At 48.7% G+C, this 16,430-nt stretch overlaps 1 protein-coding gene across 1 annotated transcript in view; it reads right to left on the minus strand.

Annotated features, from left to right (window-relative positions):
- ADAMTS12 (ADAM metallopeptidase with thrombospondin type 1 motif 12) overlaps positions 1 to 14,468 on the minus strand; it is a 208,465-nt gene extending 193,997 nt beyond the window's left edge. The window contains exons 1-2 of the mRNA XM_024578563.3: positions 14,113 to 14,468; positions 7,063 to 7,424 (exon numbers count right to left, since the gene is read on the minus strand). Coding sequence (XP_024434331.3) covers positions 7,063 to 7,424; positions 14,113 to 14,239 — 489 coding nt within the window. The 5' untranslated portion in view covers positions 14,240 to 14,468. The remainder of the gene's footprint in view (positions 1 to 7,062; positions 7,425 to 14,112) is intronic.
- Positions 14,469 to 16,430: the final 1,962 nt, after the last annotated feature.

The raw sequence follows: 16,430 nt of genomic DNA on the forward strand, positions 1-16,430 counted from the left end.
CTCAGAATTGCTAACTGCCCCCCCCCCCCCCAAGGGCACTGCAGAACCATGAAGACACGCAAAGTGGGGGCATAAGCTCTGAAGGTTAGAGAAGCTGGGGCCGGTGGGAAACACTGAAGGATGAAAGTTACTCTTTGCAAATGAACACCTGAAGTATCTCAAGGAGGGAAATAAGAAAATCAAACAACACACACCCCTGGGAAATCTCAGAAGGTCATGGTTTTCACATGTGTTTAGAGGAAGATTTTTCTGGGCTTGACTATTCGAAAAGCACATAACCAGGTATGGCCATGAAGAAGGCAAACAGCAATTGCAGGGCTAACAAATAAGCGGTTGATGGAGCGGAAAGACGCCTCCTGGGACTCCCCAGTGCAGTCAAGGAAGTAGGACTGAACGGACGTGACGTGGTCCGGGCCCAGGAGCAGAGGTCTCCTCTCCTGTCCCTGTCATCCACGGGGTGCACTGCCCTCTCGGCCTCTATGCTTCAACAAAGCCGGAAAGGAAGCCTCTTCCCTACTTCGCCATTGCCCTTTTATACCTAGACTTTCAGTAACATCCTGAAAAGCTTCACACTTGCAATCTCTTAAAGAAATATGTATAAACATCAAGGTCTCCTCATTCTTAAGCCACACCTACAATCAACCAGGCTCCATCCCCTTGGGAGGAGCCGTGAAGTCTAAACGGTGTCCCCACCAGCCTTCCAGCGCCAGGAAAGCCTGTCTCTCCCCGACTTAGATGAAGAGTCTAAACCAAGACAGCGCTGCTTGGCACGCTCGCCAGAGGGATGGGAACTAAAGAACCTGAGAGCAGCCAGCAGTTGTCCTGGGAAGATCTGTCCATGCCAAGGACATGGATCCTAACATAACCAAATGCTGTGGAGGACAGAAAAGTAGCAAAGGATGACAGGGGGAACAGCTGGCCACTATAACCTACCTGATTTGGTTCCCAAGGTCCCATGGATCTTTGCAGTCTTTTTTCTGAACCTCATTATCTTTTTCACCCCTCAACACTGATTAGAACGGCAGCATTCCCCCGCCACACAACTGTTTCTAAGCATCATTAGGTGTCCGAGTGTTTGCCAAAGAAACGTAATACTTCGAAGGCTGTGATCAAGTATAACTAGTGTCTCTGGGTGGGATGGGCCAATGTTCGTCAAATTTTAACGCACATACGAATCACCTGGGGATCTTGTTAGAATGTAGGTTCTGATTCAGCAGATCTGGGTAGGATTGGGGAGTCTGCATTTCTAACAAGCTCCCAGGGGCTGCCCAGGCTGCTGGTCCATGAGCCACACATTTGGCAGCAAGGACTCAATCCATCCAAATCACAGAATCAAGGAGGCAAAGGTGTTCACCCCGGTCAAAAATAAATCAATCACGTCACACTGAAGATCATCTCCAACAACCAAGTAAAACGTTCTTTTAACTACCAAAGAAAACACCCAGGTCTCCTGCTTTCTCACTTCTCAAAGTCTTTCTTAATATCTGTCAGTCAATGGAGACATTTTTGAAAGAAACGAGATCTTTCTGAAGGCTACTATTTAAGTTCCCTGGACCTACAATTTATCCTGCATCAAAAAAGAAGAGGAATACTAGAACATTAATAATGGGAGACTCTGGACACCTAATCTTCAATGTCTGTAATGAAAACAGAAATGAGATTCAAAGTACAGTCTCCATGGAAGAGATATACAGAAGAAGGCAGTAACATCGCTATGCTGCACTGGGGTGGACCTGTAAGCCAAGTACTTGGCCCACTAATAAACAGAGCACTGGCCTCTTGTCTCCACGACAGCTGAGGGGCATTCCTTCTCCTGCACCCTGCCAGGGCCACAGGGCAGGTCCCTAATTCAAGACCCAGCAAAAGAAAAAAAAAATAATGCCGCTTCTTGAACTACAGGTTCTTCAGTTCTCTCTCTCACTTCCAATCCATCATGCTGAGAACTCACAAAAATGAACCCAATGAATGGAAAAGTAAGCAGAAAGACAGAGTCAGAGGGGGGGAAAACCACTCATGTTTATGAGTGTGTAACACAAAGCAATAATAGTGAGGGGCGGACTCTCCCCCCACCCGCAGCCCCCCACTTCAGTCTCATGTCTAAGTAAGCATGGGTCTCACCAGGCAATCCGCAAAGGTCAGGGGTCAGGGCGAATGCTTCAGCCTGGGAGCAGAGTTTAGAGATACACAGAGCAGTTCAGTCCCTCCCCTAGGTGAGGAACGACAGACCCTGACACACAGGCATCCCACAATGCAAATGAGGGTTTCCTGCCAATGGCCACGAACTTCCAGATGGGGGAGCAAGGCGAGAAGCCGCGCTGGGAGAGTTTTCCCACAGCGCCCTGCCAACAGAGTTCATTCCTCAGGCATACCACCCCAGGCTGCAGCTGGAGTTCAAGAACAAGAGGGCAGAAACGGTTACATTCTTTGATTGTACGGAAGAGGGACCAGTGGGACTTCCCAAGAGGACCAAGGACTGAGGGAGTCATGTGGTATAACGCACACCCCTCTCAACAGAGGCGCCACCAAACAGCGCGGGTTTCTAAACGTCAATCTGACTTGATAGAATGTGATATAATTAAAAAATTATGTGTGTGGTGTGGTTTGAGACCACAGATTCTGCCTTATTTTAAAATTCATGAATAGCATGTATCCGATTTATTTCCAAAATGAGTGGTTTACTTATAAAGAAGTTCTTCAGTTCTTGGTTGGAAATATGTCTGATTTTTATGTCCTACCCAAGAGCCTTAAGGTCCACAAATATTTTCATTTATTAAATGTTGTAAACACCTGGGCACTTTGTAGACATCACTGATATTTTTTACATGCATAAATTTCGAGTAAATGTTGTATATAAGAGAAAGCAAAAAAATAAATAAATGACACTAATGTCACGTGTAACATTTACACTGCAAAACGCAGTGAACACTTATTTCTTGCATTTCTGAAAATTAGAACCTAACACAATCTGAAGAGTTAAAATTATTGTAACAGCATATCCCAGCAAAAGCTAATACCTTGCTGGTTAAAAGCTGGCAAGCTATTCTAAAGTTTCATAGTGTCCTGTATCCTAAGAGAAGGAAGATTAAAGTTCTTTTTGGAGCAGATCTTCCATTTGTTTTGGTGACTAAAATTTAGATTTTCAGTTCGGTGTAAAGATGGCTACCCATGGAAACAGGGGTTGCCATCCAACATGGCTACTGGAAATACATTTCAGCAGAAACGTTTCAGTGCAAATGTGGGTGTTTGTATGGGAGAAGTGTTTCTCCTCTGTACATATTTACAGGATCTGAGCCTTTGTGAAATTGTCTTCTGCAGAAGGCCTCCTCTTTGCATGCAGCTCAAGGAGGTGTTTGCTGGAGATCAGAAGCAAAGACCCAGTGGTTTCAGGAAATAGACACAAGCTTGTTCTTCACTTTGAACCAGAGGAGAGGCTGGGAGAGGGAACTGGTCACGTCTTGCTGCAGCTCAGTGGAAAGGGACCTGTTACTAATGCCCACAGACACCCCACCTCTCCACACTGGTACTTGAAACGGAACACCTCAGGCTTCCGGACACGTGCTGGCGATGGATGTGTGCGTTCCCATGTAACTGTCATCTGGGGGCCAGAGAGCCAGGCCAGATCCTGTAGGTAGGGGCCTCCGTGACTACTGTCGTAGCAAACATTCGTGCAATTGCAAGTAAGCATGCAGGGGAGACGGGTGAAATTCTAAAAGACACCTCCTTCAGACAGATGAATTTTAAAAGGCACCCCTCTAGGCAGACAAATTACAAAAAAGGTGCTCCACTTGGGGCTAAGGGATCATAAAAAGGGCGCTTTCCCACCTGGTGCCAGGACTTCGTTCTGCTGACATTCACCAGTCCAACCATTACCCTTCTGACTAGGCCCGCCCTCGGTGAGCATCCATGAATTGTGGCACATGAACAAATGAACTTGAAGCCAGCCAGCTTATGCGCTCACAGAAAGGAAGGAACTTCATTTGGCTTTTGGTGACTTCTTTTTTAATAACCATCTATTAATTGTTTAATTATGTGTGAAGGACTCCAAAATAATCCCAGGGGATTGGTTCTTCTGGAAAAAATCACTCAGTGATTTGGATCCAAATTTTTCCAACATCTTGGCTATGGTCACATAATTCTATTAGTTAATATTGGCTTCTTTGTGCTCCTGAAGTTAGTAGGAATCTGAAATCTGAATCTCAAATGCCCAGGGTGGTCCTCACTGCTCCCTGGGAAATTCCCTATGAGAAATGCCATCAGAGTGGGATTTATCATTTTTCCTTAAGAGGCCATATAATTATCACCTTGGGGAGGAGAGAGGACCAAACTTCATGGGCTTTCAGTTCTACCAGTCAACCTACATAGGTCTCATGGGTAGAACTGGAATAGACCAACCATGTCTATGGATTGGGAGATGAAATACAGCAAATGTCAATCTTTCCCCACCCAAGTTAATATACAGGTTTAATGCAATTTCCTGTCAAAAATCCCAGTAAGATTTTTGTAGTCACATTATTCTAAAATTTATATGGAAAGACAAAGAAACTAGAATTACTAACACAATTCTTGAAAAAGAAGAATAAAATGGGAGGATTCAGTCTGCTTGATTTCAAGACTAATTGTATATCTATACTAATGAAGATTCTATTGGTGGAAAAGAACACAAAATTCAGAAATAGACTCCCAAAACTATGCCCAACTGATTTTGACAAGTGCAGAAACAATTCAAAGGATGGAAGGTAGCCTTTTGTTAAAAATGGTGCTAGAGCAATTGGACATCCACAGGCAAAAACAAGGAAGGAAGCAAGGAAGGAAGGAGGGAGGGAGGGAGAGAAGGAAGGAAGGAAGGGAGGAAAGGAGGGAGGGAGGGAGGAAATGAACCTCTACCTAAGTCTCACATCTTATACAAAAATTAACTCAAAATGGATCATGAACTTAAACATAAAATGTAATCATAAGGAGGGGATGGGGGCAGGAAGAAATGGGCCTGACTATAAAAGGACAACATGGGGGACTGTGATGGCAATGTTGGGCATCTTGACTATATTAACAGCAAAATCCTGCCTGTGATATTACAGAGTAATTTTGCAAAATGATACCATTGGGTGGGGGTGGAGGGGGATGGGCAAAGGGTACATGGGGCCTCTCTGTTTTAACTGTGACACGTGCATATGAATTTCAAAGAGTTGAACTTAAAACTAACATAATACCTCTTTCAAATCTGTAATCCACAGTTGAGCTCAAAACAAGACAGGAGGTCTAAATGTGGCAAAAGGGAATGGAAAGGAGAGGTGAGTGGGGAACTGTCTCTGAAGAGAGCCATGACCAAGGGGTCAGGCTGAATTCCCCAGCAAGGCTGGAATTGAGGTTGGGGTTTAGGATACAGCCAAGAACTGCATTTATTTTGATAAAGAATGAGCTGAGAAAGACTGTCCCTCACTGTGAACAGGAATTAAAAATACTTCTTTACTGATTCAGGTACAGCCTAGGTGGTGGGTACCTAAACCAAGCCCTTGGTGGAAGTGGGGTACCCCATACAGAGTCTGAACCTCAATGCTATATCATGCACAGTGTGGAGTCTAACATTTTAGACTGTCCTCCAGTGTAAAAATCTAAACTGAAGTGCTAACAACAAACTAACCCAGAGCCAGTCCTGTAGGGCCCCTGGCAACAGCAGATCCGAAGCCACCCACTGGGACTCTCACAGGTCACAGCTCCCACTGAGGACGAGTTCCGAGTCTAATTGATTAAAGAACACAGTTTCTCCATCAAAGAACTGAGAGCGGAACAAATCAACTAAACTGTCCCAAAGGAACAAATTCTATGACTTCAAAGTTATAAAAATGTTGAGGGGAAAGGGTGATGCAAATGGTTGAGACAGACAGAGGGCGAGTTAGCCAACATGGGGACACAGGCTCACTGCCTGGAAGTGGCCTCCAGGGCATGGGGACCAGAGCCCAGTGAAGGAAGGTGGTCATCCCACAGCTTGCCATGGGTGACCTTTCTTGGGGGTTCAGGTTGCAGCCATCTGAGGCTGCTCCTAGGGACACTAAATGAACTTCAAATGAGAGACGGTTCCAAGAGAACACAGCCCCCACCATTAGGATGACCACATCCGAAGCAAAGCATATGCCAGCCCTGAGCCGTGGCAATGAGAAGCAGATGGCCTGCTGCACAGGACAGTGCTTCCGTCCTCAGAAAGCCCTCCCAGATGCCACTTGCAAGCTCCTACCTCTGAGGGGTGGGAGGCCGAGAGCCAGCATCTCCTAAGCCCGCCACCCTGGGAATCTGAGTAGGGGGGTACCCCTGGGTGAAAGGCAAAATAAACATCCTGGAGATCAGGCCCCAGACAGGTGATCAGGTCAAAGCAGACACAAGTCCAACCACTACCCTTCTGACTAGGACCACCCTCGGTGAGCATCCGTGAAAAGTGGCACATGAACGAACCAACTAGAAGCCAGCCAGCTTGTGTGCTCACAGAAACGGAAAAACTTAATTTGCCTTTTGGTGCTTTTTTTATAACCATCTATTAATTGTCCAATTACATGTGAAAGGCTCCAAAATAATCCCAGGGGATTGGTTCTTCTGGAAAAAATTATTCAGTGATTTGCATCTAAATTTTTCCACCATCTTGGCTACGGCCACATAATTCCATTAGTTAATATTTGCTTTTTTGTGCTCCTGAAGTTAGTAGGAATCTGAAATCTGAATCTCAAATGCCCACATGGTTGTCCTCATTGCTCCCTGAGGCCATTTGAAATAGAGAAGGGCCCATTCTCTTCCCATTCCCCAGCCTGGGAGCAGCTGAAAGCAGCGGTACTCCACCCGGCTGCGGGCTGCAGTCACCGTCACCTCGACTTTAGTGTGACCCGTACTCTCCGTGCCTCCCAGGTTGATCAACTTTAATTACATGCACTTTCCCCTTAACCCATTTAGAGGCCAGGACCAAGTACATCTTAAGTGCTCAGTTTACATGTGTTGAATGCACCTGTGCACCCACGGGCAGGGGTGTGCAGATCAAGATGCTGGCTACAGAGGAGGGAGGGCACGGAGCCAGGCACTCACCAGTCCATGGCAGGAACTGAGGGCTGCAGTCCCCACTCTGGTGCCTTGCTGGAGAACTGTGCCCCTGAGATGGCAGGGGGGCCCGGAGGAAGCCACCATCTTAACATGGGAGAGGTTGCCATGCCTTCTCTCCACGATGTAGCTCTTGGAAAGAAATCCCTGATTGACCGTCAGGTTGAAAAACAGGTCCTTCTCCTCATGCGAAATTCTATAGTACACCCGGTCCTCTGGGCCATCCACAGCCCTCTTCCTCCTGCTGCTGGGGAAGGGGTGGTTCAAGCCATACGACAGAAAATGCCCACTCGCATCTACTCGGACGGGCGCCACCACCTGGTACTCCGGCAGGGCCTGGACGAAATGCTCTGAAAAAGAAGGAGACACAATAAAGCAGAGATTCCTGGTCAGTCTGCAGCAAGGCACACGCGCTTCCGTTTGGAACTCAGATTTTAGATTGTTCAGTGCAAAACCCCACTGTTGGCTGGACGTTTCAAGCTCCTTTCCGCCATACGAATACAGTCAATGGTAAATTCCCTGAACAGCTGACCCGGGTCTGCTGCCTTGATGACGTGTGACCACCTAAGCTGACACTGAGGCGTGGCTCTGGATGTCAGATGGTTTACCAGAGACAACTTAAGGTGAGAATTAATGCATAAAGCATAGTCTTAGGAAGAAGGCAAGATCAGTATGACAAACAGCAGCATTCCAGGTCTAGAGTTCATTAACACAAATCATAGCACTTCACCTTTTATTAAGGAGTTTAAACACCCTGGGGAAGTCCTGTTAAGTCAGGTCGAAGAAAAGGCAAAAACTCAGCAAGCCCATCACGTACTCTCTCACAAGCCTCACACCAGTAACAGCACAAGTGGCCCATAATGTAGCTTAAAGGAACTTGGGTGTTTCTTTTTCATTTTTGTAAAATATACGAAATAAAAGGGTACATGAACCATGAGGACCTGAGGCATGGGCACAAAATACAAAAACTGCCACCTTAACAGTGCGAAACAGGACCCTCATTCCTTCCACACACAAGAACACATACACTCGCTCACATTACATCCCGCCTCCAAATCCTTGTGTTCATGTTTGAGAATAACAAGGAATCTAAATTTTAGGGAGTAATTATCACTCTGGAATACAAAGGACTTAAAGCAAACATTAACAAAAGATTAGTAAGATAAACTAATCTTTGTTTGAGGCAAATAAATAGAAAAATAAAACAAAAATGGAAGGAAGGGAGGAACAGAGGAAGGAAGGAAGGAAGGAAGGAAGGAAGGAAGGAAGGAAGGAAGGAAGAAAGGACGGAGGAAAGGAGGGAAGGAGGGAGGGAAGGAGAGAGAGAAGGAGGGACGGAGGGAGGAGGGAGGGAGAAGAGAAAGGGCAAACTTGCCACCCCCCAGCTGTGCTCACCCATTCTAACTTGTATTACTTTGCTCCCGTCACTTCCCCAGCTACTATGTTGTTCACACTCTCTATCAACACCCTGTTTATTCCTGTTCATGCTTTAAAGTCCCAACTCCCATCCTCCCTCCTCTTTCTCCTAATGTCTCTGGTTGAAGTTCTCTCTGCACCTCCTTTCCTTACTTTCTGTGGCTCCCAGAATAGCCTCATTTCACATGCCCTTTGTTTATTAGGCTATTTATCCCCACACCCTTTGGAGGCCGAGTTCCGCCGGGCCCAGCATGGATGGAGTGGTGACCACGTTTTTAGCTGGTTAGTTCAAAGAACTGGACTTGATGGGGTGCAATGATGAAAGACCTTCAAACACACTGTACAGAGGTTCATCTCCACCTTAAAGGAGCACAGAGTCTCGCCCTTAGGGACTAACACACTGTCTCAATTTTTAGTTGCAAAATGTCCAGACCCATTGCTTCCAACGGCAACAGTGAGGAGCAACAGACCACATAGTGACACGGGCAGATCTTCAAAACAATGTGCAATGACAAATACGAAACAAAACAACTAATACAGAGCCACTTACACTAAGGGGAAATACATGCTCACAGCAACAACACTGCAAAGTTCACCAGGACATACGCGAACAAAAAGTACACATGGAACCCATTAAGATGGTCTTCTATGGGGAGGAATGAAAGTGTGGAATGGGGATAAAATGCATACACGAATAAAACGGAAATGGGATTCTGCATAAATAATGATGCTACTATGCCAAGAACTAGGAGCCAAATTGGCTCAGTCCTCCACACCGCCCACTCCCCAAGGACTAGCTGGACCTCTGCAGGACCAGAGCACTGCCCTGCCCTCCCAAGTTCAGGCCTCAGGAGAGGACCGGCCAGGCTGGGCGAGGCAGCCACACTTGGCTTCTGGTAGTGCTTCTCTCAGTAACTTCCCTCCTCTTCTACTACATGTAGTGATGTCTCTGGCTCCTCCAGGGTCAGAGCAGTGGAGGGAAGCCGGAGGCAGGAGAAGCCTTATTCAGCTGAATATCCAGGTGGTGGTTCCCCCCCCCCCCCCCCCCGCCCCAGTGTGTGGCCAGTGGCCCAGGTGCTGACTCCCTCTCTCAAGAGCAGATCTTATGTCCCTTACAGAGCCTGTCTCTGAAGATGCAACTCTAAGAGTTAAACATAATTTTTGAAAGTATAAATGAAACGCTGAAGCACCTATTTCCCAAAGAATACAAGAACAAACAAATGTATAGCCTTGACCAAGTTGCTTTTAACCTCATGGGTTTTTTAAAGAGCCAGCACAAGGCAGCTGTGTGACAATACAATGATAACAATTACTGTAGCCCTTTAATGAGCACTTGCTGCGAGCCAGTCACCGTAAGGCCCTCTTTACTCAATACTCACAACCACCATGAGAGAGAGAGCCTTGTCCCCATTGCATAGGTAAAGAAACTGAGGCTAAGGGAGGGCACAGAGCCAATACGCAGCATTACCTGGATTAAAATCTTGTGCCTCCTGTTTCAGTCATGTTCTTGCCGCTGTACTTCAGGTGCACACGTGCACTTGCACTTGGCAGAGAATGTAACAGAGAAGAGGTAACAGCACTGTCCCTGGTGACGACGTTCTAACAAGCAAAGAACTGCTTGACTTCTTTAAGAGGCCTCAGTCTGCCCAGCGGTAAATGGAGCGAACAATGCCTCTTTATGGAGCAGAGTAATGGGAGATAAGACTGGCGCCACCTCCTGATGTATTGCAAGGGGGCAGCTCAGCCGTGTCAGCCCCCAGGGGCGGGTGGAAATAGGAGGCCATGTACGAGTGTGGTTAATGTTGGTGACCCAACTATAGTTGCCTCGTGTAGACCCTGGGCACAGTAACAGCATCTACCTCCCAGGGCAGTGTGGGGACCCCATGTATGAATACAGGTAATAGATTCAAACAGTGCCTGACATGCACCACTCCCTAGCTATTATTGTCGGTACTGAAGACACCAACTTGGCTACCAGTGATCTCTGTGGCCGTAGATACGTGTAAACCTCCAAAGGAGGGAGGGGCAAAGCCCCTACTCCCCTCAGGTTCCTCCCAGCAGGCGTTTCGTTTGGAAGATTAGGTAGCTGCCACCTTGGCCAACAGAAAGCAGAGTCCACAGGGAATATGGCAAGGATGGGGAAATAGGTGTCAGGAAATAAGAACAGCTCCTGATTGTTACCATTGCTACGGTCAACACAGCATTGAAATTACACCAACGCGGTCTTGTCTGATGCTCAGAGTTCTCAGGGGTGGGTATTAGCGGTGTCCCTTGTCTTAGCTTTAACTCCCACCTCTGTAAAAAAAATAATGATAACAAAGGGGGCGAAGATTCGTGCTGGGCAACCTGACCCCAGAGCCCACCCTTCTGAGCTAAGCACCAGCTGCCTCAAGGGTCTGCTCCGGAGCACCAGCACCCAGGCTGAGGGAGGCTGGGACACACTGAAATGACATTCCAGGCTACTCTGGAGTCCGTGAAAATAAATGACAAGCCCTGAACACTTAGATTTGCCTTGTTGAAAATTCATTTTGAACACAAATACTTCATAAGTCCAAGCACTTTTGAAAATACAAAATACCAAGTGATCTCTTACCCTCTGCTTCAAAAGAAAAGCGTGAGGTGAGAAAATATTCACCTGCCAGTTTTCATACATTTTAGATTAAATCTATGATTATTCTTCATGTTTATTTCTAAGGTAGATTGTTGTAATCTTTCGACTGTATTTTTATTATAGAAAACCGTGCACGTGAAAATGCTGTGGGGAACTGTGTTGGTCCCCTCAAAACTAAGGCGCAGGAGGTTGGGTTTGTCCCCCGACCCCGTGACACCTGACTGCAGAGCACAGTAGCTCATTATTAACAACACACACAAAATACCCAAACTGTGGAGTCTCTTCTTACATGAAGAACAAATCCCAAATCATCTTCTCCGCGCAGAACGCACAGCTGTTGCAAACGGCACAAATGCACGGTGCTGACGTGTGTGTGTGTGTGTGTGTGTGTGTGTGTGTGTGTGTGTGTGTGTGTGGAAATGCTCCCAGGTCCTTGCAGGAGGTGGGGCCCCAGGGCACATCTCGAACTCGGGATCAGGTGCCTGCCCTGTTGGCTTCGTAGAGCTGTCGGAGCAAAAGCGGTCACAGAAGTGACCACTGACTCGTAAACAGTCCAGGGAATAACCCACCGATGGGGACAGCACTGGCCCTCGCACAGAGGCAGCGGGCCGTGAGCAAGACGAGTATTTCCCGCTGTTCTGGTCCTTGGTCGGGAACCCCGTGGAAGGCACTGCGCGACCGAGCAATGTGGAAACTATACTGAGCAGAGCTTGTTTGCCAAATCTGCCTGTTTCCAGTCCCAGAAAGGACTGGATTTATCTCTCATACTCTTTCCTCGGTCTAGAATCCTGACTCTGCCCAACCCTTGGACCTAGGAGGAACGTGAGGGTTACCTAGGTTCTGAATGTGTTTCCAACTGTGGGACTCTTCCCCCCTCTGGTGAAGTGGCAGTTGGCAGGTGCTCAATAAATGCATGTTGACCGGTGACTGACCCCCTGGGCTGCCCATTCCTCATCTGTAAAAATAAGAGGATGGGAGGAGCGATATCTAAAGTAATTCGCAAGTTCAAATGTTCAGAATCTGGGTGCAATTCAAAACTGTTGTCAGAGTTCCAGTGGAGTCTGGGGAAACTGGCTAATGGCAAGCAGCAGGCAGGCCATTTGGAAGCAAAACCCAGGTCATCCTAGTCCCCAAAAGCCTCAAAATGTTCTTCTCTGACTAGTTTGCTGTCTCAACTTAGTCCTGGATTAAGGACACATATTTTGGTGAAAACGCTTTTTAAATCTGAAATTATTTTTAAAACCTTCAATACCTATGCAATGCTAATAAGCTCAGTCCGATGCACTTTACAGCTCTTCTTCAATCTCAAACACTCTCAGTACATAGCCCTAAACGTGACCACCGGAAACAACCGTCTCCCACTTTCCAGAGAAGACAAAGCAAGGCCCTGGGCTGTCTGCTCCCCACTAAGCCAAATTCTCTTACAAAGAAGATGCCGAGCAGGCAGAGCTGAAAACCAACCCAGGAGGATGTGTGTCTTTGACCCAGGCCATCTCCAATGCCCTGGGAAGTGCTTGCAGGCTTTGTTTGTGCTGCCACAGAAGACAGACTTTTCACAAAGGGGCTGTTTTTCAAAGAACAACAAACGCTGCTATTTTAAACTTGGGGGTAGGAGACGGTATCTGGACCGTTTACACAAGCGAGAGCTGGCTGCCTGACATCCAACCCCAGTGCTGCTGGCTCCAGCTTCCAAGCAAAGCAAAGGGTCTGGCATCTGATGGGCCTGGAAGTCTCAGCAGATGAGCTCCCCAGCAGGTTTGAACTCTGCAGTGTAGGCACAAACCCCTGTGTGGAGATGCAAAGAAGGGCGTGCTGTGATGTTCGCCACCCAAGTGGTCTTGGGGATCAAAGGGGGCAGGAAGCTGTGGCAGCTTCCCAAGACTTGAGCACAGTCAGCAGACATAGGACTTGATGGATGCTAACCCAGTGCTCTGTGTGTGTGCAGAGAGTGCATGTGTGCACGTGTGTGTGCGTGTGTGTTGTCCCCATTACTGCTATTGGGCAATGCTGCTTCACTGCAGGGAACCAGCCTCTGGAGTCAAGCTCCCTGGGTTCAAAACCTCCCTCCACCACTGGCTAGGTCCATACACTCTCCCCATTTCAGCTGTCTCATCTGTAGCACAGAGGCAGTCACCACGGTCCCCGCACCCAGGAGGCTGTTGCGGGTGGCCAGTGAACTGACACCCAGACTGCCCTAGCCACCACTGCCAGTGCTGTGCCAGTTTTCTGCCAGAGGCACATGAACTCCCCACCAAACAGCCAAGTGTCTCTGACCCTTCCAAATCCAATAAAACAGCACAGGCAACAGTACCACCCGTCTAGGGTGTTGGGCTTAACAATAATTAACAACAACAAGTTGTGTACCGTAACTGCTCCAGTGCTTTCTATGGCATTACGAGCTTCACAGAATTCAGAAAGAAACGCAGCTGGCTGGGATCAGGAAGGCAGAACAGAGCAACCAGAACCCCTAAGGTGGTAAATTTTCCCCAAAAGGACTGTTAAAACACAGCCCTAAATCTTTCCAGGAAACCAAAACACAGCCAAGCTCACCCAGCAGGAGGGCAGAATCAGATTTCCCCTTCCCTGACCAGAAGTTTAAAGTGAACTAGAAACGCTGCAAGGTCCGCAGTAGCCAGTTGGAACTTTTATAAAAAATCACGTTGCGTGCTCAGAATCCGAGAACGAGGGGATGAAGCAGCGCGGCTTCACAGGACACAAAAGGGGAAGGTGGGGGGGGGGGGGGGCCTCACCAGCTCCCTCTGGAGGCCTGACTGCGGCTGCACCAGGGAACTGAGATGGGGACAACCACCCTTCGGTAAGAATTAAGGAATCCTCACCTGCAACACAGGATTCTGAGAAACTGTTACTGAGCTCTGAGCTCCGAATTCCTTACAGCTCACCCAAAAGGCTCCGCAGAGTTCAGCCCACTGGGGGAGGGGGAAAGGGCGCCACCAACTTTGCACAGGTTTTGCCACCACGGTTTTCAGAGGAGATGAAGAAAAGCCACCCACCTTGCCTCCTGTCGGGGAAGCGCACCTGGCCGGGCTGCGGGTGTCTGCCATAGCACAGGCCCCCAAGGGTCAGGAGCTGAGCCACCACCGAGAGGTTTGCAAGCCACCTCCCCTGGACACAGGGCATGATTCAGTTGTTGGGGAGAAGAAAAGTCACCAAGTTTTAGCTCTCAACTTAAGAAACTGAGTCCTCGCCTGTGGCCGATTGGAGAGACGCCGGGGTGCATGGTCCGGGAGTGGGGAGGAGCGGCGGCAAAGCTGCCTAGAGCTCCCTTCGCATTTTTAAGCAGAGAGGGGCTAGTTACCTTGATTTCCCCTCCTCCTCCTGAAAGGGGAGTGATTTCAGCTGACAGCCACTGTTTGATGCGGGGTGTGGAACGGGTCGGGGCGGGAGGGCGCAGCCCACCCCAGATCCCCACCCCTCTTCCCCCCGCCCCCGCGCCCAACCTCGCGGCCGGCTCCGCGCATCTTCCTCCCGGACTCCCACCCCCGCGCTCCTCCGCCCCGCCCAAGGCCAGGGCGAGCTGGCCAAATAGGGGAGCCCCGCTGGAGCCACCCTGGGCGGGACTCCCGGAGGGAGGCCCCAGGCCCAAATGCCGGCGGAGGAGGTGGAGCGCAGAGGTGGGGCAGAGGCAACACACTCCCCACCCTCCCCAGCTCAGTGCTGCCCCCTTTCCTGCCTTCTTCCTCCACGTTCTCAACTTTTCCTAACGTTAGTCACGATACGGAGGGAACTCCCCTCGCCAGACCTCTCTGGCGTTCTCTTCCAGGGCAAGCTAGGACTCCCATTTCACAAAATTAATAATAGAGCAGTTTTCTCTTCGCGGAGTCACTCAAAGGGAAACGGTCAGAGCTAATCTGCTAGTTTGACCCTGGACAAGTCCCTTCCTCTGTACAAAAGGTGATCTGACCAAACCATTAGGAGCCACTCTGAGCCTGTAGGTCTTGCTGGTGGTTTTCTACTTTATAACCCCAGGCTTCCTATCCCATCTCCACTCACCTAAAAGGACACTAGGAGAACAAAGGAAGTAAGCTAGCCCAAGAGGGTATCAGGTCTTTCCCCAGTTCACCTGAACAGGCTGCCCCGAGGGGTGCCCATTCAGAGGCTTAAGCTTTACATCCCCCCTGAGAGAACGCCATCAACCAGGGAGCTTGCCAGGCTTCCTGAGAATTTACTGGGATAATCCAGCCAAGATTCTGCACCTCTGGATTTAAACAGGCCTCCTTACTCCATTCAGGAGGAATTTGGCCCCACGCGGGTTCTCCGTGGATTCCAGCCAACCATGTGCGTTCAGCCAGAGGTTTCAGATATCAGCTCATCCACCAGGCCCAGGGCTCCCGCAGCCAAATCAAAGCAGTGACCCCAAGGTGGTCCTCACAGGCCCCCGGGGAGAGTCTGCAGAACTTCAGACTGGATTCGTACCCACCACCACACTTCCAGGTATACGCGTTAGTTTCCTGTGATTGCCATTACAAAGTCCCATTAACGTGGCCACTTCACACAAGTTGATTACCTTACAGCTCTGGGGGTCAGAAGTGTGAGGCGGGTCTCACTGGGCTAAAATCAAGGAGATGTTCGCTCAGCTGCATTCCTTGCTACAGTCTGGAAGGGGTCATCTGTCTTCTTGCCTTTCCCATTTTCTAGAGGCTGCCCTGTTCCTTGGCACATGCTTCTCCTTGCCCATTGTCAAAGCGAGTGATGGTCAGTTGAGTCTTTCACGTCACATCACCCTGTCACCATCTCTTTTCCCTCCCTTTTCATTTGTAAGGACCATCGTGATTACAGTGGGGCACCAGGACCCTCCAGGATAATCTCATCCTAAAGTGAGCTGATTAGCTGCCTTAATGCCCCCTGCAACCCCCAGCATGTAATAGAACATTTTATGTTACGTCATTATGGGCCCATCATAGACCTGCAGGAAAGGGCCAGGAAATCAGTAATGTAGAAAACCAGGTCTGTGTGCTACTTGATGGGCTTCAGCGAGAAAAACAGCATCACTCCTGTGAACTCTCTGCCAAAGATGCGTAGCCTGACTCTCGCTGCGAGGAAACATGGGGCAAATGGAACGTGAGGGATAGTCTACAAACTAATCGGCTTTTTCCCTTCAGTTGACCACGAAAGGAAAACTGAAAAACTATTCCAGGTTAAAGGAGACTGAAGAGATATGGCCGCAAAAGGCAGCACAACTCCGAGTTGGATCCTTGGTGACAAAGGCCATTGTTGGAACAATGATTAGTGAGCCTTGAAAGGGGAGAGAGGACTGCATGGCCCTATGGTACCCCCGCTAAGTGCCTGGTGGTGACAGCTGTGGTTGTGG

Source organism: Desmodus rotundus, chromosome 1 (genome assembly GCF_022682495.2).
Source record: "Desmodus rotundus isolate HL8 chromosome 1, HLdesRot8A.1, whole genome shotgun sequence".
NCBI lineage: Eukaryota > Metazoa > Chordata > Mammalia > Chiroptera > Phyllostomidae > Desmodus > Desmodus rotundus.